The sequence below is a fragment of the Ambystoma mexicanum genome, chromosome 7q, assembly GCF_040938575.1.
Source record: "Ambystoma mexicanum isolate Mex_15411 chromosome 7q, UKY_AmexF1_1, whole genome shotgun sequence".
NCBI lineage: Eukaryota > Metazoa > Chordata > Amphibia > Caudata > Ambystomatidae > Ambystoma > Ambystoma mexicanum.
Genome location: NC_090941.1, coordinates 852471942 through 852496836, shown reverse-complemented (window position 1 = coordinate 852496836; position 24895 = coordinate 852471942). Strand labels below are relative to the sequence as shown.

The 24895-nt window shown below is 44.8% G+C and overlaps 1 protein-coding gene across 5 annotated transcripts in view; it reads left to right on the top strand.

The window, feature by feature from the left end:
- The window catches only part of DEUP1 (deuterosome assembly protein 1), a 688113-nt gene that overhangs the window by 363466 nt on the left and 299752 nt on the right, over window positions 1–24895 (top strand). For all 5 annotated transcript variants that reach the window (XM_069639298.1, XM_069639300.1, XM_069639299.1 and 2 more), the window contains one exon: window positions 5683–5937. In XM_069639298.1, the coding sequence (XP_069495399.1) occupies window positions 5683–5937 (255 nt within the window). The remainder of the gene's footprint in view (window positions 1–5682; window positions 5938–24895) is intronic.

Below are 24895 nucleotides of genomic sequence, written 5' to 3'. Positions count from 1 at the left end.
CCTTGCCAAACTCCAGCCGTTTGTTCAGGTGGACACCTCTAGTTCGCCAATGCTACCCTTCACCTATGGAGTCCTGCAAGGTTCCATCCTCTGTCCAGTGATCTTCAATCTATTCATGGAGCCGCTGGGAGCCCTCCTAGCCACACACAACATCCACATCCACCAGTATGCCGAAGACACACAGATATACCACAGATCGACTCCATCAAGGACATCCAGTGGCTCAAAACTTACCTCTCACTGATCCAGTTTTGGATGTGCAGTGCTCAACCCCTCCAAGACCGAATTCCTACTTACTTCTAACACCGAAGATCCAGACATACATACCTGATTATCAACCATGAACCCTGAGGAATTCACAAACCGAGCTCACCTCCTGCGCCAAGTCCCTCGGGTTCCACATCGGCAAACACCTCTCCTTCAAGACACACATAGCTAATAACACTTAGACAGCTTGGTAGCAGCTCTCACTCCTTCAGAACATCAATCCCTTCCTCTCTCCAGACACCTTTAGATACACCGTTCAAGCACTGGTTCTATTGCACCTGGAAGGAGGAAATGCCCTCCTCGACGACCTCCCATCATCCTCTCTTGTGCACCTGAGAAGTGTCCGAGAGGCGGCCGCACGCCTCATCAAGGCTCTACGCAGATACGACCACATCACCCCGGCCTCATTGCCCTTCACTGGCTCCCATTGCACGCACAAATCACCTTCACATCTTGCTGCATCATCTATAAGGCAGTTGCCCTCAAGTCACCCAGCTACCTTGCGTAGAAACTTAGCATCTCCTGCAGACAACGCACCACCAGAAACCAGGACACGAGCAGACTTCAAATCCTTCACTGCAAAAAGTAAAGGACCAGAAAACAAGACTGCTCTGCCTACACCTATAAAACCTCGTCCCCGTCAGCATCAGACTCACCACCATGCTCCTAAAATTCAGAAAATAACTCTTAAGACCAACCTCTTCAAGGAGTCTCTCCTCCTCAACACCTAGGCCATCATGCCGCCCCCCATGCCACCTGACTCGCTAGACACTGTCTGCTCCTCTCCTCTCCGCCCATCTGTACTGCTTTACCCCTCCTCTGTGGCCCTCAGCATCCTACCGCCCGCTGTATATCTGTTCAGTTGTTACCACTGAAAAATACTCTATTATACTGCTGTATACCTTTGTAAAGCACTCTGTTGTGTATCTGTATTTGTGTATGCCTCTGTAAAGTGCTCAGTTGCTTCTCGAAGCTAGGTTCACACTCAATAAATACCATAATAACAATTAAAAAAAAGAACTGCTACTTTCCTTCTCACCACTCGTTCATGAAATGCCTGTCATTTGTAACACCTCGCTCCCATACTGGACCTTTCCTCCTGTGAGGGCTGAAGGTGCTGGTGGCTCTTGCGTGGAGGTACAGCAAACTCCTTCCTCTCCTTAGAGGTCTTGGCACCTGCACTTGTGTCACTGAGGAAAGTTGCAACGTCCACGGGGAATGATGGTTAGGGTACGTTGGTTTGGATGGGTAGAGGGAGTTTAGGTACACCTGAAAGAGGGTTAGGGGAAGGCAATTAATGGGTGTAGGGGTTGACTCCTTTACAGACTTCACATTCTGTTCTGTTCACTTGCACTCTGCTGCATGTTCCCAGATACTGCTCTATATCTTCTCTGGTTATGCTTTAGTGCTGAGTTTCACAGATTCTTCTCTGGGATCTATGCCTCCCTTGATTATGCTTTAGTTTGACACTTCATTGCTTGTACGCATTTCCTCATGCGTGTGAACCTAACATTTCCTCATGCAAGATTCCTCCAGGTTTACTGTAAGATCATACAAGTAGTTAGGACTTATAATCGCAGTTCTTAGCTACTTATCTCAGAGTGCTATGCAGCCGTTCGTCCTGCTCCCGTATCTCTGCGGGAACCTCACCTGATGTGTATGTCTGAGGAAAGAGAAGATGATGTCAGAATCGCTGCAATACCAATTTCTGCTCTGATATCGATAAACCCTGCCCTTATCCGCAGGCAAACACGTTTAGTTTAGTTTCTTTATTTGAACTGCGCGCCGAGCTCTGGGGTAACTGGGCGCCTGAGACTTAAAGGAGGTTACAACAGAATATAGACATACAAGATAATAACAGCAAGTGCAGTTGACATGGTTACATGGTGGTCGAGAGCTAGACATAGGATAAGGGTGCATTAATTAGTGTGTCAGACAGAGGTGGAGTTCTTGTTGGCGAACCAGGATTTTGCTTTTGCTCTGAAGGTCCAAAAGGAAGGTTCTGCTCTAAGGTTCAGCGGTATAGCGTTCCTTTGTTTGGCGGCTGGGACCAGGAAGCTGGAGCCACCTGCTTTTTTTAAGGAGAATTTGGGGATGGATAGGCAGTGAGAGTACAGTGTTCTGTTTGGTCTGGTTGAAGAGTGTTTGTTGAACTTGTAACTTGTCTGCCAAGTATTTGGGGGCGTCATTAGAGAGGCATTTGTGGACTATGACGAGAGATCTGAGGGTGATTCTGTCACGTACAGGGAGCCAATGGGCATCTTGTCCAAAGCTGGAGATGTGTGAGTGCCGCGGGATACTCAGCACCGCTCTGAGGGCATTATTCTGCAGCACCGCTCTGAGGGCATTATTCTGCAGCAACTGCAGTTTGTTCACGTTGCGTTCTGGGTGCCAAGAAAGAGAGTGTTGCAGCAGTCAATTTTTGAGATCACTCGCGTTCTGGCTCGTGTAATGCAACTGGAAAGCGAGAGGAAAGATTTGCAGGCATTGATGAGCTTATTTGTGTAAGCTGTGGAGGAGGCTGTGGCGTTCACCTGTTTTATGAGCGAGTGTGTGGAATCTAGATAGACCCCTAGAGTTTTAATTTCTTTGGCGACAGTGATTAGGTTACCGTCTATGTTGATAGAAGAGAAGGAGCTCAGTTTTCTCGTCGTTGAGGCATAAGCCGTGTTCTGCCATCCAGGCTTGGATCTCCAGGTAGAGGTTGTTGATCCATATGGAGTCCTCTTCATAGCAACCTGAATGGGTGATGAGAACCTGGGTATCGTCAGCATAATTAGTGTATGTGACATCCAGGTTATCAAGGCGGTCTAACAATAGCTTTGTGAAGATATTGTATAATGTCGGCGAGACGCACAAACCTTGTGGGACGCCACAGAGGATGGGGATGGGGTGGGCTGAATTCCCCGGTTAGAAGACCCGGGTGGTTCGGTCGGCTAGGAAGGATTGGACCGAGGCAGTCGCCTGGCTACAGAAAGCAGCTTGGCCGTAAGATGTTCGGTGAGGATCTGATGGTCGCGAGGTCAAAGGCTGCCAAGAGGTCAAGCAGCAGGAGAATGGCTAGATTTCTCTTATCACTTGTCTCCTCCATCTGGATTTTTAAATCCAGGAGGGCTGTCTCTGTTCCGTGCCTTGGTCTGAAGCCAGATTGTCTAAGGCTCAGGAGGTTGTTCTCTTCCAGGTGCTTCTGGATTTGCAGGTAGGCCACGCTGTCTAAAATCTTTAGGATGTAAAGGATGGTAGTAATTGGCCTGTAATTGGTTGGGTTGTTGGGATCTAGGTTAGTTTTTTTTAGAAGGGGCATGACCCAGGCCTCTTTGAGGCTGCTAGAGACTGAGCTCGTTTTGAAGGAGACGTTGAATAGGGCTGTTATGAAAGGGGCCAGATCGTTGGTGCCTTCCTGGATGATGGGGGCTGGGCAGCAGTCCCCTTGGCATCTGGATGGCTTGAGGCCTTTGATGATGCTTTCCACTTCTTTTGTTGACACTGGGGAGAAAGAGAAGGGGGGGCATGTTGGAATTTTAGAGGTAGGTGGTGGTGGAGGGTTTGCTTTTTTGGCGAGGCTGAGCTTTTTCTGTTCAGTTCTGCATTGTAGCATGGCAATTTTGTCTGCCAAGGCTTTTTGGATCCTCTCACACCATTCTGCATCTTTCACGCAGGTTTCTGAGGGTGTGGAGGGGGACTCAAGTTCCCTAAGGATAATGAAGAGCTCTTTTGTTCTAGATCTGGCGTTCTCAATTCTGTTGTCATAAGTCTCTCTTTTGGCCTTGAGGATAGAGGTTTTTTAGGTGGTGGCCGCTACTGTGAATAGTGTTTTGTTGGCCTGGTTGGGTGTTTTTCTCCAGGTGGCTTCTGCCGCTTGTTTGGCGTTCCGAAGGATCTTAAGCTCAGGGGTGAACCATTTGTTCAAGTGGGCTGCTGGTTTAGCTTTAGTGAGTTTGATAGGAGCGATGATATCTACTGCTGACAAGTGTCTTATTATAGAGGTCAGCAAGTTTATCCACATCTAGGTTGGAGTAGTTTGCGGTAGCAAGGATGTTGTGGATTAGGGGGTGAAGGCTCTGCAAGGTGATGTTACGGTTATTCCTGGTAAGGGTTTGCGGAATAGTAGCTGGAAGGAGATGGCGTGGTGGTCTCACCATGCGGTTGGTTCATTTTTAAGGATGGAGGTGTAACAGTTGTGATCAGCCAACCAGTCCAAGGTTCTGCCTTTGTTATGTGTTGGGGCTGTGATCTTGTGCTTGAACCCTAGTTGGGAGATAGTGTTTTCCAGGGAGAGCGCATTGGCGTCATTAGGATCGCCGAGGCCCAGGTTGAAGTCCCCTAGTAGGATGACTTGAGATCCTGTGGTCAGGAGGTCAGATATCTCTTCCTTAAATGAGGAGATGAGGCCTGGAGGTCTGTATATGAGGTGCATAAGGATGGTTTGTATAGCGGAAAGTTGGAACTTAACAGACAGGAGTTCAGCGGACCGGAAGCTGGACGGAAGGGGTCAATCTAAGGCCAAGGGATGTTTTGGCGATAAAGGCTACCCGTCCTCCTTTACCTGAGTCCCTGTTGTTCCTTAGTATTGAGTAGCCCTCTGGGATGGCGAGGGATAGAGCTGGGCCTGCTGCTTGATGCAGCCAGGTTTCAGTAATAGCCAGGAAATGCAGGTTGTTAGCGTATATGAGGTCTGCGATGTACAGCGCATGGGCGACCAGTGAACGGGCATTGGTGAAAGCACCTTTGATCAAAGGGTGTTCAATTATGCCGATGGGGGCTTTTTGGGTGTTGTCCGAGATTTGCGAGGAGCTGTCTTGAACTTGGTTCTGATGAGAATGAGGGGGATGTTTTTTGATGGGAGACCTGGGGGGTAGGAACCGGGTGCCGAGTATTGGGTTTCTCCCCTTCACTGGGCATGGGTTACAAGGTGTGGGAGGAGCAGCAAATCGGCGGATCCATTCTAATGGGCTGACGGAGCAGTTTGGCTGGTCGATTTGTTTAGTATCGACATACCCCATAGTTCTGGTGTATGTGAGATGTTGAGGTGGGGGTGATTGAGGTAGTGGATTCGTAGGGGGGAGGGTTGTGTTGTTGGGGTGGAGTAGGTAAAGAGTTGCCGTCAAGGTAAGAGTGGTCATGTAAAGGTTTGCCATGAACAAACTGTTTGGGTCCGGGGTTCACTGGAGTTTGTTCTGACACAGTAGGCTAGTACAATCAGGCACAAATGGCTAGGCACAGTGGGCTAGCTCGATTGGGGAACATAGGCTAGTACAGTTTAGTCACAATGTACAAGATAGAACGTTTAGTCAGAATGAAAGTGCAATAAAGTTGCCATGTTCTGGCTGATAAGGGATGTATAGAGACCTGTCGGGACAGTGAAACCATTTAATTATGTCTTTTGACTCACGCGTGGATCCTTTGATTCTGTAGAAACAGGTACAGGCGTACCAAGCTCAACTTAACAACCAAAGGCATCTCTTGGATGAGGCCATTGTATCCAGCCAATCGGATAACCGACGCTTGAAGTGTAAGCTGGATTCTTCCCATGAAGCCATCAAGGGTGATGGGCTCCTTATTGAAAATCTAAAGTATGCCGTCAGTGAAGTCACTTCAGACAAGAATCTCCTGCAAACCGAAAATCAGCATCTCCTCCAGGAACTGAAAAGAGCCCAAGAGCAGTGCCAGGTAAGATAAAGCAGAGTCAGCAATAAAATTCATCTCTTTATACAGTACCTGATAATGTTAGACATAACAGCTTTTGACAAAATACTGAAATAGTCTGAAACGGCACCACTCGGGCACAAGCAGTTAATGTAAGGTGCATGCATAAAATGTTCTGGTGATTGACAGTTACCTATTTTTACAAGTCAAATCTCCCAAATGCATTCTATTGTATTTTATTTAGTGTGCATCTTTTTGGGAAATTCACTTATGTAAAGTGGAAAATATATCCCTTGGTTTTGCATTTGTTTGCTTGGTCATTAAATATTAATTTGTCGAACAGTGCAGTGTGAATTACAGAAAGACCAAAGCAGTGTGGTAAATTAATATCTGTTTATGACACAAGTATTTCACAGAATAAACCGCATGTATTTCTTACTGTTAGGGTGGTCGCTTATGAAAGGTTCCACATTATAAAAGGGTCTGTGTTCCTCCTCTGCTTAACATTTCCCATCTCTGTTTGATTTCTGGTTTTGAGCTGGGCCTCTTTTAGATCTTAGACCTGAAAATGCACTTTCTAGAACAACCCTGACAGTAGTTGGTGTTGGTGCCTGTGTATATAGGTTTTTCACCAGCTGAGATTCTTGCAGGTGCTATTTAGGTAAAATGAACAATTCTAGTTGGCTTAATATGTGCGTGCCTCATTAACTATCACACATGAAAAGGATTGTAGAATGCCCATTTGGTTGTAGAGGTCAGCTTGGGTATTGCCAATTCAACTAAAGTTTGCCAGACAGAACAAAAGTGCCATATGATTTTGTTAGATGGTTGTTTATCATAGTATGTATGCTTCTATACTCGCATTCTCATTTCTAATATTAACTTAAACTGTCACATACATTATCTCCCACTGTTTATGCCTCAACCCCAGCAAATCATCTCAGCAAAGCCCACTGCCGCCAGAGAAATGTCACCCTACAACTGCCACCAAAATCACCTGAAACCATCCACACATTCATTTGGTATTCATGATTAGGCACTAAACGTCCATTTCTGAATTGCATCACACCACTTTTCACTATCATCTGGTTGGTCCTGAATATTCTTGAATCCGCAGGAGCTGCTGGATCCCACAGTCCCCTACTGATTTTTAGCGTACAACAAATTATACATGCTGTACTCTAAACAGCTTTGAGGGAAAGGGGAATTGTACAAAATAATAAATAACACAGGAACTTCTCCTCCACTCGTCTGGAGACCTTCAGATTGGGAGAGGGACAAATAAAGATACAACAGGTGAATAATTCTTGGATCTAAGAAGTGCTATAGTTTTTCCCTGCTACTCTCAGCATCTTTCACCTCTCCTCACATTATCTGTGTTCTCCTCTGTAACCTTGAAAGAGTGTGACAAAACTGAGCTCAGACAACTCCAGAAATATGTGTTGCAAAGAATAAATAAATACTAGCTAGTTCTTTGATTTTGTATTTCCTGTACTGGGCAACTATATACAATACGTTCACAATCTTATTTTCACAGACATCTGTCTCGAACTGATGCCTGTGGTCTATGACGCATAATAAATAAATACAAACATTTAAAAAAATAATTAAACTGAGTATTGGATAATCTTCTCTCAGACACTTACTCTCTCTTAGAAGTTCTTATATCCAGAGTACTCATACTCAGACGGACCCTGAAACTTCACTGTACTTCAACTATTGATGTAGTGTACTGTGATAATTCCTGCAGAGTCATAACTGAGTCTCTGTTGAAGAGCTCCTCTCATATGGCCAGGTGACGGCAAACGCTACCTGATCCTGACCCTGAGGGTGGTGTTATGAGGGAGGATCACGTAGGAGGGGATGACTACTGGGTGGATGTGATGACTCCATTAGGAGAGACACAGTATTCTTCCCCCCCTTTTTGAAGACAACCTAATAACGCCTACAATTCTGATGGCATATTGTCATTCTGGGCAGAATACCTTTCATACCTCATATGCACAAAGCACACATTTAATTTTTCCTGTCTCTGATGGTTTTGTCCTAACCAAAAATCCTGAACATTATCACTTTAGAAGTCCCAGCAACCTTATGGACTCCATCTCCCATGAAGCCTCAAGTACTGAGATGAGGAAGAAGGAGTTAATATGTATTGAAGGAAAGACCAAACTAAACAAGCCAGATAGATGTTGCAATGAAGTCTGAGTGCGCAAGACATTTAAAAATGGTGTCCGCATTCAGGGGTGGACTGGGAACTAAAAGAGGCCCTGGAAATAATTACTGGGGACCAAAAGAGGCCCTGGAAATAATGTGCAAAGTGGCCCCATATGACACATTTTCAGCAAGCCCAATGCTGCTTTTCCTATGAGAAAATTTGGAAATGCCACACAAAAGAGGCCCAGGGTGCAGAGGCCCACCGGGAAATCTCCAGAGTTCCCTATAGGCCAGTCCACCCCTGTCCGCATTGCGAGAAAGGGAGACGGAGAAGAAGGAAGCAGAACCGAGGGAGAAGGCAGCAGCACGGGAATGGACCATGCAGGAGAAGGCAGGCACTTCCAGACTGCCGCTCGCAAGCATTACCTACCGGTGTGGCATGAGGCCGAAGGAGACACAGCAGACACTGTGGGAGCACCGCTGGGGAGCTGGCAGCAGCAGTAAAGCTAACGGGAATGCGGTTGTGCCAAGAAACAGCAGTCTTACCGGCAGGTGAACACAGAGCTGGCAAGAGAGCTGGAAGAAGGTCTGTAGAGCGGGAAACACCATCCTGATGTGAATGCTTCACTGCAGCAGTGTGCCACTTGTCGGGAATGCTACCTGGCACCTTTGAGTCTGCCCAGACATATTGCACATCCTGTGGCATACCAACAGGCACATGAGCAATTAAGAACTTTTTTTGAATACCGACCAAGTAGAATATAAAGACAGAATTTGCACAAATCTCCAGATGTGAGATGTCAGATTGGGAAAAGTTGGAGCAAGTATTACCGAAAGCCAAAGAATCCTAATGAAGTTAAAAGACAGAGTTTGAACAAGTCTCATGTATGAGATATCAATGTGGGGAAAGTTGGAACGAGTAGTACCCCAAGCCAAAGGAGTATAGATACAGTGAAGGAATGCAACTGTAATATACTATAGGACAGTCATCTCAGAGAAGAAGTCCTGCTGAAAGAAGCACATGAGGCAGTGAGCATTTTGTGGGGAGGATGATACCTGGCAGAGAAGCATACCAGGGGATCTGTAAAACCCCAGAAGGAGATTGCTGGGGAATATACTAGACAATCCATTCGAAATACACAGAGGAATAAAACATAGTGGAAAGATACCTGGCAGGAGAGTATACCAGGGGATCGGATGCACCTACTAAAGGCTTCCTGGAAGGGCAGTATACCAGGAGATAATTATTAAGAAGTTGTTGTATGAAAGGGATTTCTCCTTGGAAAAGACTACTTTTTTGGATTTGTTTATTTGCTTTAATTGTGAACACTTTTTGCCAATCCTAAATCAGAGACATTTCCTTACACCCATAGTTGTTCATTTCTAGTGCGAGGGTCAGGTTAGTATTTTTGGGCAGAAGGACAGTTTACATAATTGTAATAACAAGACACAGGGCCTCATTACACGGAAGGCGGTAAGCCATGGCGCTACTAGCGCCATGGCTGCCGCCGGTACCTTACCGGGTCCGCCTTGGTGGATGGCGGAATTAGCGCCATATTCCAAGGTGTGTGGGGGCGCTAATTCCGCCATCCACCATTGCCCCTTCACCATTGCCAGTCAGCCCCATAGGGCTCCATGTTAATGGTGAAGGTGCTAATTACGGTACCGCAAATTGCGGTACCGTAATTAGCACCAAGGTCCCTTTGCGGGTCCCGTACTTAACGCCTGTAAAAACCAGGCGTTAAGGGAGGACCCGCAAAGGGACCTCGTAGTAAGGCGGTAAGGGTTTACCAGTACCGGTGCCCTTACCGGTACCGGTAAACCCTTACCGCCTTCTGTGTAATGAGGCCCAATGACTGATCTTTAGTTTTTTTTTCTTTTTTTTAGATTTATCACGCGCACACCCACCCATGGGTATCATGGCGCTAGGAGAGAGATGGAAAAAGAAAGAAAGCCATCAGGAGACAGAGAACTTATTTAAAACAGTAACGTTTTCAGGTTGCGCCGAAAAGTAAGATGGACGATAGTCTCGCACAGGGGTAGAGGCACATTATTCCATTCCTTAGCCGCCGCTACCGAGAATGCACAGCCACCTTTGCGAGCAAATCTGAGGCGAGGTACCATCAGTCGACAAGTCCTTTGAGAGCGGAGGGCATGAGTAGGTTCATAGCGAGGGAATCTAGCCTGCAGTTATTCGGCTCCCAACACCGTAGAAGGCCCTGTGCACCATGCACATTGACTTAAAGATAATTCGCTGGGCAACTGGCAACCAGTGCAACTGGCACAACAGAGGGGTCATGTGGGCGCCAAAAGCGGGATGGAGAATGGATTTGGCCACAGCGTTCTGCAGGAGCAGAGGCCGTCCTGTCAGGTGGGCGGGTTGCGCCAGATAGAGCGAGTTGCAATAATCCTGCACGCTCAGCACCAGAGCCGCAACTACAGGAGCCTGGTTGATGGCTTGAATAAACGGGAGAACCTTTCGTAGGATCTAAGTTTAAAATGGCTGGGTTTACATACCTCACTGACCTGTTCATCCGTAGTCAGTGCGACTGAGATCCGCATGCCAAGGTTACATACCGATGATACCGGTAATGGAAGGGGACCATGGGAAGGAGGCCAGAACTCAGTAGTCCAGAAGGATTGTGGATTGGAAGTGCCTACAACGAGAACCTGGGTTTTACTACCGTAAAGTTTCAACCAGTTGTGTGACATCCATATGCCTAATTCCTCAAGACAATGCCTAAGGCGAGATGCCGTTTCGGTTTTGGTTAGGTCAAGGTGGACCAGACTCTGGGTATCATCAGCGTAGGAATAGAAGCAGAACCCATGAGAGGCAATGAGGAACAGGAGGTATTGTAGATATTAAATAGGATAGTGGATAGAGCTGATCCCTGAGGAACGCCATAGGATAGGTGAACTGGGACAGAGCGGAAAGGGGGGAGAGACACAGATTGTGAGCAATCTGCCAGGAACGCGATAAACCATTTTAGCACTTGGCCATCAATCCCAGTCTCGGACAACCGGGAGATAAGAAGGGCATGGTCGACGGTGTCGAAGGCAGCCGAGAGGCCTAATAACAGGGCAGCCTCGATACCGCCCTGGCCAGCCAGGGTCAGCAGGTCGTCCATAACTGAGTTGAGTACTGACTCAGTGCCTCTACCATGCCAAAAACCAGATTGAAAGGGGTCGAGAAAATGGGAGGATTCCAGGAAAGCCGAGAGGAGGGGGGACATCAGCGCCTCCAGAACCTTCATCAAGAATGGGAGGAGAGAAACTGAGCAGTCAGCGCCTCCAGAACCTTCATCAAGAATGGGTGGAGAGAAACTGAGCGGTAGTTGGCCAGTACCTCTGGGTCAAGTGAGGGCTTTTTTTAGCAGATATTGACGGCAGAAGTAATAGAATTGATTATATCAGGCGATGATTCCTGCAAAAGGGCCAAAGGTATGGCATCATCCGGGGAGGCAGGCTTGAGTTTGAAAATAGCAGATAGCACATCCGCGTTGGAGAAGTGGGGAAAAGTGGACCAGGATCCTGTCGTAGGAGGAGGTATGGCTGCCGCGGGGACCTTTGTGAATAGCTGGGAGTCGGCTTTTATAGTGTCGCGGATGGTAGTAATTTTTTCCACAAAGAAGGTGGAGATAGAATTGCATAGCTCCTTAGAAGGGGGAGCTGCATTATGTCCAGCTTTAGGGGTGAAGGTTGAAGAGGGCTTTGGGTTTGTTTATAGCCTTCTCTACCGACTGACCAAAGTAAATTCATTTGGCATTTACTATATCGCTGTGATATGCGGCATGCACATTACGATAGAGTAGCTTGCATTCAGGCAGGTAGCTTTGGCGCCATTTCCTTTCCGCTTGCCTACAGCGAAGCTTGCTTTCTTTTAAGCCTTGGGAGAACCATGGCTCTGGTGGACGATCACGCTGTTTGCGCAATTTAATCGGGGCCAGGGTATTGGCAGTAGTTAGGAAGGCTGCTTCCAATGTGAATAGGGTACAGATTGCGTTACTGCTGCACTGATTTTGCAGTGAGCGAATTAGCTCAGGTTTTACAACCCAGTTCCAGCTGCGTTTCAAAATAGCGGGTTTCCTAGGCGCAGAGGGAAGGCTTTTTGCAAAAATAGAGAACGGGACCATGAGGTGATCTGTCCAGGATATGAGGACTGGAGCAGCTATGTTAGTGAGCGTAGCAGAGGAAAAAATAAAATCCAATATATTGCCGCCGTTATGAGTGGAGGTCATAACCCCCTGGGAGAGACCTAGGTTAGCCTTAAGCGCTCAGAACTTTGTGATGGATTTTGTTGATACATGATTCATGAGAAGGTTGAAATACCCCAGCATAATTAGACCCGGGTACTGCACAAGCAGTTCCAGCACAAATGCAGGGAAATCCGTGTAAAATGCATTGTCAATCCCAGGAGGGCGATATACCAATAACAAAGTAATGGTATGAGTAGGGGAGATACAACTTCGAGTGAGGATGCATTCCATTTTCACAGAGTGTTTGGGGACTGAACTAGTGGTTCTATATTTACTTTTATAGATCAGGGCTACCCCACGCCCATGATTGGGGGCTGCATGGTCAGCGTGTGCTATGGCATACTCGTCAGGGAGGGCTTGAACAATGGCTGGACCCAATGTCTCCCTGAGCCAAGTCTCAGTGATACAGAGGAGATCCAGCTCCTCCTGTGCAAGGTCCTAACAGTCCATTGCATGTGCCACGAGGGAACGAGTGTTCAGTAAAGTGCATTGTAAGGTACCTGAGTGCTTGTGTTCCTGCGGTAGTGGAGCTGCTGGTAGAACTGCTTCGAAGCCAGCTGGCCATTTGGTAGTGCTAGGTACAAGGCATATTAGTTCTGTGCATATCTCGCCGCCATTAGAATTAGAGTCTTTCCTGGAGGGCATAGCATTGTGCACAGTCCGTGCAAAGACGGGCACAGACGGGCTTGCCTTAAACGTGCCTTTGGTTTGCTGGCGGCGTGCCTGCTCTGCCTGTCCGCTGCGCGGGCGGTCGATCCGGCACATAAGTGCTGCGATCGGGATCAAGTCGAGGATGAGCCGGCCTTCAACACTGGAGCAAGAAACAGGACTAGCCTCTGCCTTGCCTCAAAGAAAGTGAGGAGATGAGCAATCAGCCGTTTAAGTAGCAAATTATACAACAGCAATAGTTAGGGCAATTCTAAAAACAAGTTTTAGTTTCTTAGGCTTGGGGACTCTCTCTTTAGAATAGGGACTGAGAGACCTTTATCCAGCCCTTTTATTTTAATGAAGATTTCTGACATTGAAAACATTACAACTTTGTTCCTGCCTCTCTTTTCTGACCCCTCACAGTACGAGTACATGGTGTGCCTCTAAAGAGCTCTTATGAACTTTGTTCTGACACAGCTGATGATCACATCGTGAATAAACCTGAAGGTGCATGTGCTCACACACTACGACGCAAGCAACGCCAAACACGGAATCTGTAGCCTTTCTCACTCCAGCTAACCAGCGCACGATGCCGCAATGAACCGAGACTCCAAACAATAAAAAACATGCGCACTGGTAAGATTTACCAATGTGGCAGCCTGCGCTAATCTCTATCCAAATTAAGTACAGTATAAGGAAATTACGCCAGAATTCCACTAAAACACAGTACCCAAATAAAGTGAAAGATCTCACACAACGCCTTATTCCTTTCTCAACAAATTGGCAGCACTCTCATCGTAATCTGTGCTCAGAATGTCTGTTGCAGATTCTCAACGTCTAAGATGAAGTTGTGCAACAGAAGTTCTTAACTTTTAACAAATGAACTAAACTAGTAATACTTTGGCCCATGCAGGAGTTCTCAATCTCAGGACCTACTTGTTCAAAAGCCTGAATGAAAGGCAGTTTAGAATGCTTTCAACATCCCTTCCTGTCCCCCTCTACAGTCCGTCTGGAACTCAGTGTATTGCCTCCATCTTGCATTGGGCTTAGTTCCTATTCCTGTATTTACTATTAAGGAAAAGGGTTCCCATGGTATTTCAAAAACACACACAACCATACTCTTAATTTGCAGCACGCCCCCTCCCTCATGTTCCCAACTGTGGATTTCACAGCGCAGTAAGGGGGAACCTGACATCATCACAGTGGCAGCCAACAAGCTTCTATTGCCCCCCTACTCCAACCTCAGTTCAAACTCTCTTAGTACACACTGCCTCAGTCTGTATTGAAGAATTGAAATCCCTAAGTCTTCAGGAATTGGTCTAATATCCGAAACATTTACATGGCCATCCATAACTTGATTTTCCAAAATCTTAATCTAAAAAGCTTTCTCTTTTGGACTGACTCTCATACCATTACCTTTCAAAACAATGGGAGAGTGCCGAATCCTGACAAGGTGTCTCCCGGGGTACTACTGTATACATAACACAAACCCTTTACCCTTGTGGCTGTCACTCACAACATAAAAGGAAAGTTGAATGGTAAAGACATTACATTTGTATTCAGTATATAATGCTGACCACTGTCAGCATGTATCTGTGGCAATTAGACCAGCCCTGACCAACTTAGTCTTATGTTGTAAGTTTATTAGTGTTTCCCACTTTAGCTCTGTTAGAACCTGTCAATGGAGATAAATCAATGATTGTATCTGGGGCAATTAGACCAGCCCTGACCAACTTAGTCTCATGTTGTAAGTTTATTAGTGTTTCCCACTTTAGCTCTGTTAGAACCTGTCAATGGAGATAAATCAATGAAAGAAAGTTACTTTAACTTGGGATGTATTCTCCTAAAAACCTCTTAATCCTTTCCCTTCCCACAAGAGCCTCTGCCATCTTCTCAGCATTTGTTTCTGAAGGGATTCTTCTTAAGCAATTGTCAGAGTTTTTATATTCTCAGCAAAAACAATGTCTTATAAAGTTGTCCAGGCTTCTCCACAGTCTCAATCATAGGGTTTCTCAGGGTCTCAAACCTCTTAGTTGCTGGGTACTGGTCTAAGGCTGACGTCCTCTGCCTTTGTTGTCTCTTGGTGGGTCGCCCTCAGTATAGGAAATCCACCAGAATGTTAGCCTATGTCACCCAAACTTCTCTCCCAAAGGAATGTCTACACTCGCCTTTCAGTGATTGGGCAGCAAAGACTGGCCTGCAGATTAGCTGTGACAGAGGCACTCTGGACTTATCACTGTGGCCTTGACCTTCTTTAGTCCAAGGAACTTCACCCTCTGAGCTGCCATCTCACATCCTGTAGGTTTGGGGAACATGTATCTCTCTTCTATTCTCTCCTTTACTCCTCTTCCTAAGAATTCTATCCATTCTGTTCTTTTACCATCCCCTCTGTTGGTCTTAGTATTTACACATCTCCCTTTGGCACTCTTCACCGGCCCTGCTTCTCTCTCTGCCAGCTCCTCCCCTGCTCCTTTGTTCAAGCTCTCCTCCTCTGCTGCTCTCTTCACCACCTTCTCCTTTGCGTCTCTTTTCACTACCTTCTCCTCTGCTGCTCACTTCACCACCTGCTCCTCTGCTCCACTCTTCAACTCATCCTCCTCTGGTCTGCTCTTTGCCACATCATCCTTAGATCTTAAACTCCCCACCACCTCCTCACCCTTTCCTGTCACCACTTCCTTCTCAGATCTTTCTCTCTATCACCACAACGTCTGCTCATCCTGTCACCTAAAAGCTCCTCTCTGTCTCTAGACTCTCCTTTTGTCAGCCACCTCCAAACTCACGCTGTCTCCTTCTTCAAACACCCACACACGCCCATTTCTGTATCCTGTTTTTTTATGTGCTAAAAACTCCCTTCTAATATCCCTCGCAGGCAGGATAGGCCTACTGAAAATGGTGGTGTTGCCCCAGTTACTCTACAAGTTCGCCAACATCCCCCTATGGCCGGGGGGGTGGTTTCTTCGCACGGTCAATTCCTTCCTTTGGCATTCGGGCGCGGTCCGCCTTAAACTGGACACCTTATCTACCCCTATGGCTTATGGGGGCTTTGGTGCCCCTGACTTCTTTAAATACTGGCTGGTAACCCAAATCCAATATACATCCTACTGGTTTAACGCAACGGACCCCCCCCCCCACATGTCAGACTCGAGAAACATGCGGTCTGTGACCGTGACATTCGCTCCTTGGTGATACAGCCCACCCCTCTGGAGCTGGACTCACAGAGCCCGGTTGCCTGCACATCCCTGGCACTGGCCAAAACATGGAAATTGTCTGGTACTGCTCACACCTTCCATGGTAACCTCCCTCTTTGGAACTTCCTACCTGGGGTCCCACGGGTGCCATCTGCCATGGTCCAACGCTGGGCTGAGGCGGGATATGAGCTGCTGCGTGATGTGTTCGATCAGGGAATATTTGTCGAGTGGCCGACCTCCCATTGCCCTTGAGAAGAGGCCGGAGTGTGTGGCTCCAATATTCATCTCTTCGCAGGACCCTTAAGCGTAATTATCCGATGTTTCCGGCTTTACCACCGGATGACCCTATCATTGAGGAGCTCACCTCCCCCTCGCCCACTAGAGGTAAAATATCTAGACTATACACCATGCTGCAATCCAGATCTATTCCAGAATTCACTAAGCTGAGGCGGGCGTGGGAGGTGGACCTTGGTGTTGAAATGTCTGATGAGCGCTGGGCGCACTGGTGTGATCGCATACACCGGGTGTCTTTGAACTCCCGCTTTAAATTGATACAGTTTAAAATCCTACATAGGTTCCACTACACCCCGATCAGATTGCACCACATGTCCAGTGATCACCCCTCTAGCTACCCTAGGTGCGGCCATGATGCGGCTGATTACATTCATATGATTTGGTCCTGCCCCCGCCTTTCACAGTTTTGGGAGGCAGTCTGCTCGACGATATCGGCCATGCTCGACCACCCCATCAATCCCTCCCCGGTGGTATGCCTCTTTCACGACCTCCCGGGCCTCCCTCGGAACTCCAGAAAACTAGCGGGCCTCTGCATGCTCCTTGCTGTTTGTTCCATCCTACTGTGCTGGCTTCGCCCCTGGCCTCCCACGCACGCCCAATGGCTAAGAGCGGTCACGTGGGCCTCGGACACGGAGGAAACCTGGTCTCACCTACAACCTACCCACTCTAGGCCCAGGAATATCTGGCTCAGATTCCGATCTTATATGTCAGATCTGAATGTGACACCGGCCACATCTCCTCTAGCCACCTCTCCCCACCGACCCGGGCTTTCGCCTCCATCATAGCTCCCGGACTTTTTGTTGTTTATGTTATAAAAGTGCCCAATGGCTGTGTTCATCTGTGATGTAACTCCTGTTTACCTGCACTGTATATTTATTGTACTTGTATTGTACCTGTCTGGCGATGTTCGCCTGTCTTTTTTTGCTGCCACGCTAAATGAATAAAAAGAAGTTTAAAAAAAATAAAAACTCCCTTCTCACATAGGGGTCTGCACCTGTGGGTTCATTTTTTGTTCTGCTTGGAATTAGTTAATTTTAAATTGTTTCACAATTACAGGGTCCGGTGTTGCTACTAGTGTAGCATAGGTTACCCGCTCATTGTGGACCAAACCTACATAAGATTGGCCCCCCATCTTGAATCTTGCTCAGTAGGAATGCTGCTGACCTTGTGGCTTCTCCATATTCCACAACAACCGGTTCTGTGGTGGCTGTTTCCTTCCAGTTTTTGGTGCTTTATAACATAAAAGGCCTGTTGATTCTATCCTTTTTGGTCCCACTAAATAAGATGTCACCCATACTTTTTAAAGCGCCCTCTAATGCAAAAGGCCACATGTGACGATCCCCTGCTCCCTGACCTGGGTGTGATGGGGGGGCCAGAAGATACCCCCACCTTTCCCCGGGGGCCTACATCGCAGAGTTTGTACCATTACCTGACCCACATATGGCATGTAAGCAAGTACAACGAGCAGGCTACCATTTTGAAAAATGTTTTTTTAATCGACAAACATTTATCAACAGATTTTTCTACATATGGTGAAAGTTAATCCAGAACCAGACTGGATAACTTCAGAGCATTGAGCAGTCACAATGAGCCTGCATTGTTATACTATTCATTAAGTTTCTTTCCCTGTTTTAATCCTTGTTCTGTTGGGAGCAAATGAAACAATTATCTCCACTGAAATGGTGTCCAATATGAGTGATTCTTCCTTATCCCTAAGTGTGTTTTTGTGGAGTGCTTTCATGTCAGTCCCTTAAAACTGGGTCCAGCCAAAACCAGCCCCCAGGAGAAATGCTGATATCGCCTTTGGCCGTACCATCACCGTTGAGCCACACAGCACTTCTGCAGAATACATATTCCATTCCCTGAACACGACCATCCTTTAAACTGCAGATTTTGTAGCCCACTCCAAAATGTATCAATCAGCAACAAAAAACATGGCTTTTTTAAAGACTCTCTAAGATACCTGAGAAATAGCTTGTGTCTATCAAAATACCAGGTGAATTCCATTAAAACTTAAACATTCGGCATATGGAGTCATGATATTATCAACATTGGCCATTATCAAACTCCAGACAAGAATCTTTCCCAGTAGTTTTTTTAGAAAATTTTTCCCCAACACTAACATCTGTGAAATTGATGTGCAATTGATGTGCAAGTTATGGATTCTTTTATTTTCCAAAGATCCTAGTTCAATAAGTCTTTTTTTATAACAATGTATTGATATTTGAGTAAAAAAGAACATAAGAATATTGACATGAATCAATTAAACGAGAACCGAATATATATATTTAGAAGCAACAATTTATCCATTATTTAAAATAAATCCCACTAATCATACAATTCATTAAAGGTTCTCCACATATATCTATATTTGTCTTGTTGCTGTTTAAGCTAAAAAGACACCCTTTCTCTGCCAGAAAGGATCGGCAGGCTATGTAGCCAGTCCTCAACCGTATGCCTATTATCACTCTTCCAAAACGTCAAGATGTGCTTGTTGGCCATTAGAAGATCTTTCTAAATCCAGAAGAGGTCACCTTTAGTCAAATTGATATTAGCAGGGAACAAACCCAGTGCAAAAATCATTGGAATACATCGAAGGGGAAGACCCAACATAGGATCTGTACGTTGAAAAGGTTCTATGTGATTGTTTCGCTTTTTCTAGGTCGCCTAGCAAAAAGACAGGTTTTTTTTTTTTGCCCAATTTTAGGCAGTCTACAAAAAACGAATAAAAGCACATTCCCTCACCCCTGGCCCCCCTCTGGTGGAATTGTATCAAAATCAGGGGGTTTTGTCCCCAGAAACGCCCCTCCCTCTGCCCCCACCCCCTACCCACCCAAGACTCCCCCAATTTTAAAACATGCACACATACATACCTACACTTATCTCTTCTCCCTCAACGCCGCTTCTGAGATTGTCAGCCCCTTCACACACTTGTGTTTATTGCAGGGGCTGACCATTCGATTTAGAAAGACTGCTCTGTGCGGTCACGGAGCAGTGTTTAGATTTTTAGGAGGTTGTTTTTTTTAAAAGCAACCTCTTCACTTAGTAGCATTGAAAAACCTCATCCGAAAACAATTCAACCTTCTGGCCAAAGCATGTGTTGGGTGGTCCCACACACTGTTACAGTACCAACAAGTATTGTCCTGACTTAGCTTACTAGACAACATTTTCCACGGGAACCAACACATGTAATGAGTTATCCTCTGTTACATAAAACGCAGATCCAAATCTATTTTAAATCTACTAGGTCCTGCACATGTACAGGCCCATTCAATATCAGACAGAGCGTTTCCCAGATCTGAATCAACAGATCAACATTTTGAGAAACCGTACCAAGCTCAGTAGGAGATATAAGTTTATAGCGTATAGAGGCAGAAAATGGCATGCTTTTGGACAAGTGTAAAACCAGGGGTGAAACATGCATGGTAGCATTTAAGGGCAAAACAAAGTACTAAGTAGGTTCTTTAAATCAAGATAACGGCCCTCATTAGGACTCCGGCACTAAACCATGGTGCTATTAGCTGTCAGGGTCCGGCTTGACTGAATTCCACAGGAGCTGATGCTGGCCCCACAGACCCTCACCAGGAGTTCACCTCTCAACCCTTAAATATAAGCTGAGCTGAAAACCCCAAGAAAGGGAAAGGGGAATTTGGAGAAAATAACAACGGAGACACTGCAGCCCTGCAACCGTCTGGTAGGCTCTGGTATCTGTGGTAAACAAATACACCTGGTTACTTATATGATAGATAAACTTCTTTTCTAAAATTATTCTAAATAAACTCTGAACTCTTTACCTCTTAAACCTCAGTAAAAGACTTAGAGGCTAGTAAACTGTGTAGAATATCTTGTAAATAATATCTTGTGTACTGCATATAGTTCAAGCCACTCAAGTCTCTTTAGAATCCTAAAGTGATGGCCCTTGCAAACACCTTTCAGATCTAGATATTCTTCTTGCTTCAAAGTTCTTTTAACTCTATGTAGTTTTCAATGCTTTTATAAAATGCAGTCTTTCTCTGAAGTATTGAATTCCATTTGCATAAATAACATTAAATAAATATTCTTTAACTTTCTGGAATGCTGTTTTCCTTCTGCGTGTGACTTGTTTCCTTATTTACACAAAGAACGTATAGTTTCTTCCTTGATAAGCGTGTGCGCTAAACACGTGAAGTCAGAAGACGTGAAGAATTGTCCTTGCGTTTAAAATACACACGCGATTCTTTACCAAACCCGCGCGTGTGGAAAAATACGTAAATGTGATAAAAATAACACCCGCTAGTTAAAATGGACTCGCGCTCTATCGCTATCGCACTTACGCGGAGAAACGAAACGTAATTCACGTAAAATAGTTCACGCGTTAAAAACAACTCGCGCTTAATCAAAATGGACTCTGACTCTATCGCATACCAACACGTGCTTTCTCATGAGACGTCTTTCACGTTAAAAATGTACACGCGCTAAAATTCACTCGCGGATTTCATTTGGGCACGCGCTCTATCGCAAACCAACACGCGCTTTCTCATGAAACGTCTTTCACGTTAAAAATGTACACGCGCACTCGCGCAATTCATTTGGGCACACGCTCTATTACAAACCAACACGTGCTTTCTCATGAAACGTCTTTCACGTTAAAAATGTACACGCGCACACGCACAATTCATTTGGGCACGCGCTCTATCGCAAACCAACAAGCGATTTAAAAAAAAACACGTAAACGACGATTTGCGAGCTCGCGCACACATTAAACAGTCTTGAAGAACATTACACGCAGTTAATTAACTTTAAACTTCTACGCACAATCTTCAAGCTTGTTTTCCTCATAATAACTTTAACTGTAAATGTCTCTTTTCTCAAATAATTTTGAAACTTGTTAACTCTTTAAGTTTTCTTATAAAAGAAAATGAAAGTTCACTGTGACAATCTTAAAATCTTTAAAAGAACGATCCCACCTGATGTCTTCTTGTTCAAACTGGATCAGCTAACGATTTTCTTACTTCTTTGGTAGATTTTCTGAGCTCTGAAAAGGCCTTACTTAAGGAGCTTAACTAATGTACAACCAGCCACTGAATTTCTATGGATGAAAGGCAGTTTAGAATCTTGCTCACCTCCCAAGAATCAAACCCATTGTCCTTTCCACCAATCAGGCAAACCAAACATATCATTGTTCCTTTAACCAATCAGATTAAGTTTCTTTCGCTCCATCTTGACTTGGGCAAGCACAATGTTAATTCTATGTACAAACTCTTCCTGTTACTAACCCAGCCAGCTCTGAAAGCACAACTAACCCAGCCAGTCCTGACAGTACCCCCTCTTCAAAGCCCTGTCCCAGGGCCTGGCTTAGCAGGGAACCTTTTGTGAAACTGTTTTATCAATTGAGGGGCATGTACATCTGTTTGATCCTCCCAAGATCTTTCCTCAGGCCCGTATCCCTTCCAGTCAATAAGATACTGCAAGGTACCTCTAACAATCCTGGAATCTAAGATTTTCTTAACTTCAAACTCTTCGTCATTTTCCTCTGTGTAAACTGCTGGTGGTGGTTTTCCCAATCTAGTTCCTGACACACAAGGTTTCACTAAGCTGACATGAAATGTAGGGTGACTTTTGATACTTGCGGGTAATTTCAGTTTGATTGCTACGGGATTTATTATTCTTTCTATTTCAAATGGACCAATAAATCTTGGACTAAATTTAGTTCTTCCCTTTAAACGTAGGTTTTTTGTGGACAACCAAACTTTTTGACCCACCTGATAATGTGGTGCTTTTCGACGTTTCATATCAGCAAATGTCTTAAATCTTAACTTACTTTTCTCCTAAGTTTCTTTAGCTTTCACTAAACCATCTGTAATACAAGTCAATCACTGCTCAACCTCTGGATTGGAATACTCAGATGGCAACACTTCTTTCAAAAATCGTGGGTGGAAACCATAATTGCTAAAAAATGGAGAATACTTAGTAGAATCCTTGACAGAATTGTTATAACTAAACTCTGCTAGCCAAAGAAAATCTACCCAACTTCCTCTTTCTTGCCAAAAAGCTCTAATATATTTTTCCAACTCCTGATTTACTCGCTCTGTTTGGCCGTTGGTCTGTGGATGATAACCTGAAGAAAGCTTTACCTCAATTCCCAACTCTGTACAGAAGGCTCGCCAAAACTTAGAAATGAACTGAGACCCTCGATCTGATACAATTTGTGTTGGTAGACCATGTAATCGTACCACTTCTTGCGAAAAACTTTTTGTCAGATTCCTTGCAGAAGCCTCCCCTTTCATGGGAATGAAATGCCCAGCTTTAGTTAGTAAATCCACAACTACTAATACTGTAGTGTAACTTTGATCATTAGGAAGCTCTACAATATAATCCATAGAGATTGTAAACCAAGGACTAGGGGGTACTGGTAATGGATTTAATAACCCAGATGGTTTTCCTCCTCCTGGCTTTACTCGAGCACAGACTTCACATGTTTTCACATAGTCTTCAATATCCTTTTTCATTTCTTTCCACCAAAACTTCCTTTCAACCAGTTCAATAGTCTTACGAATTCCAGGGTGACCCACCAACTTGGATTCATGACATTCTTGCATAATTTCCTTTTGCAGTTCCTTGCTTGGAAGGTAAATTTTAGAATGGACACATGGAAATCCTTCAATTAAATGTCTTCCAGAATCCTCCGCTAACCAAGATTGAATCGCCTCTTCTGGTAATTCCTTTTGAATTTTTTTAAGAAGCAGATTCTCTTCCTTTGTAGTACTTAGAATAAATGTATCTTCTGCAATCACTGGTTCTGGTAATAATTGATTTTCAACTTCTCCCGAAGATCCTTGTCGCGATAAAGCATCCGCTTTACCGTTTAACCGCCCAGGCTTGAATGTTATCACAAAATCGTATTCTGAAAAGAAGAGTGACCACCTAAGTTGTCGAGGTGATAGTGTTCGAGCTGATTTCAAAAACAGAAGATTTCTATGATCGGTTAAAACGGTTACTGTGAATCTTGCTCCTAACAGATAATGCCTCCATTCCTGAAATGCCCTCTTGATTGCCAGGAGTTCTCTGTCAGTAATTGTGTAGCTCACGTCTGCTGGAAGCAATTTCTTAGATAGATAGGCCACAGGATGCAACTGTCCAGTTTCAGGATGCCGTTGAGAAAACACTGCTCCAATTGCAACATTAGAAGCATCTGCCTCCACAAAAAATGGTTGTGAAAGATCTGGGTGTAATAAGATTGGTCCAGATGTAAATCAATTCTTCAATGTTTTGAAAGCTTGATCCGCTTCATCTTTCCACTCAAATTTCATTCTTTTCTTCAATAATTTGGTGATAGGAGCAACAGTTTGAGAGAAATTTTTAATGAATCTCCTGTAAAAGTTTGCAAAGCCCAGGAAGCTTTGGATATCTTTAACACAAGTTGGAGTTGGCCACTGTTCAACTGCTTTAATTTTCTTCATATCCATTTCCAAACCTTTGGGAGAAATCATAAAACCTAAAAATTCCACTTCCATGGTATGAAATTGGCTCTTTTCTAACTTAGCAAATAGTTTATTCTCCCTTAGTCGCTGTAACACTTTCTTTACATGTTCTTCATGTTGCAGTAGATCCTTAGAATAAATGAGAATGTCATCTATGTATACTACTACAAAGATGTCAATAAAATCTCTCAATAGCTCATTTATAAAAAATTGAAAGGCCGCGGGAGCGTTACACAATCCGAATGGCATTACTTGATATTCGAAAAGACCAAATTTTGTTCTAAATGCCGTTTTCCATTCATCACCTTGACGTACCCGCACCAAATGATATGCACCATGAAGATCTAGTTTGGTAAATACTGAGGCTCCTTGAATCTGGTCTAACATTACTGATATTAAGGGCAGAGGATATCTGTTTTTAATTGTTATCTTATTCAATGCCCTATAATCTATGCATGTTCGTAAAGTGCCTTCCTTTTTGGGAACAAAAAATAGTGGAGAAGCTGCTGGCGATTGAGAGTGCCTGATGTTGATTCTCTTTTTCTGTTAAGGCATAGATGCGACTGCAAGGAATGTGGGCCCCTGGTTCTAAATCAATTTTACAGTCATACTCCCTATGAGGAGGTAATTCATTAGCTTCCTTTTCACTAAACACATCATTGAAATCATGGTAACACTTTGGTAATTCTCCAATTACAGCCCCTATAGAATGTACTATAGTTCCCAAATTCACCAAACCTTCCACTACTTCTGAACAATTACCACTAGAAACATTTTCCTGAGCTACTTCTTTACAACAATTTGTAACACAAAAAGCAGAATCCAATTTCACCACTCTTCTTCCCCAATCAATCTGAGGGTTATGATACGTCAGCCAAGGCATTCCCAAAATTATTTTCAACTGTGGAGTGTCAATTAATTCAAACACAATTTCCTCCCAGTGTCCTCCAATTTCCATTTCCAATGGGATTGTTTCGTG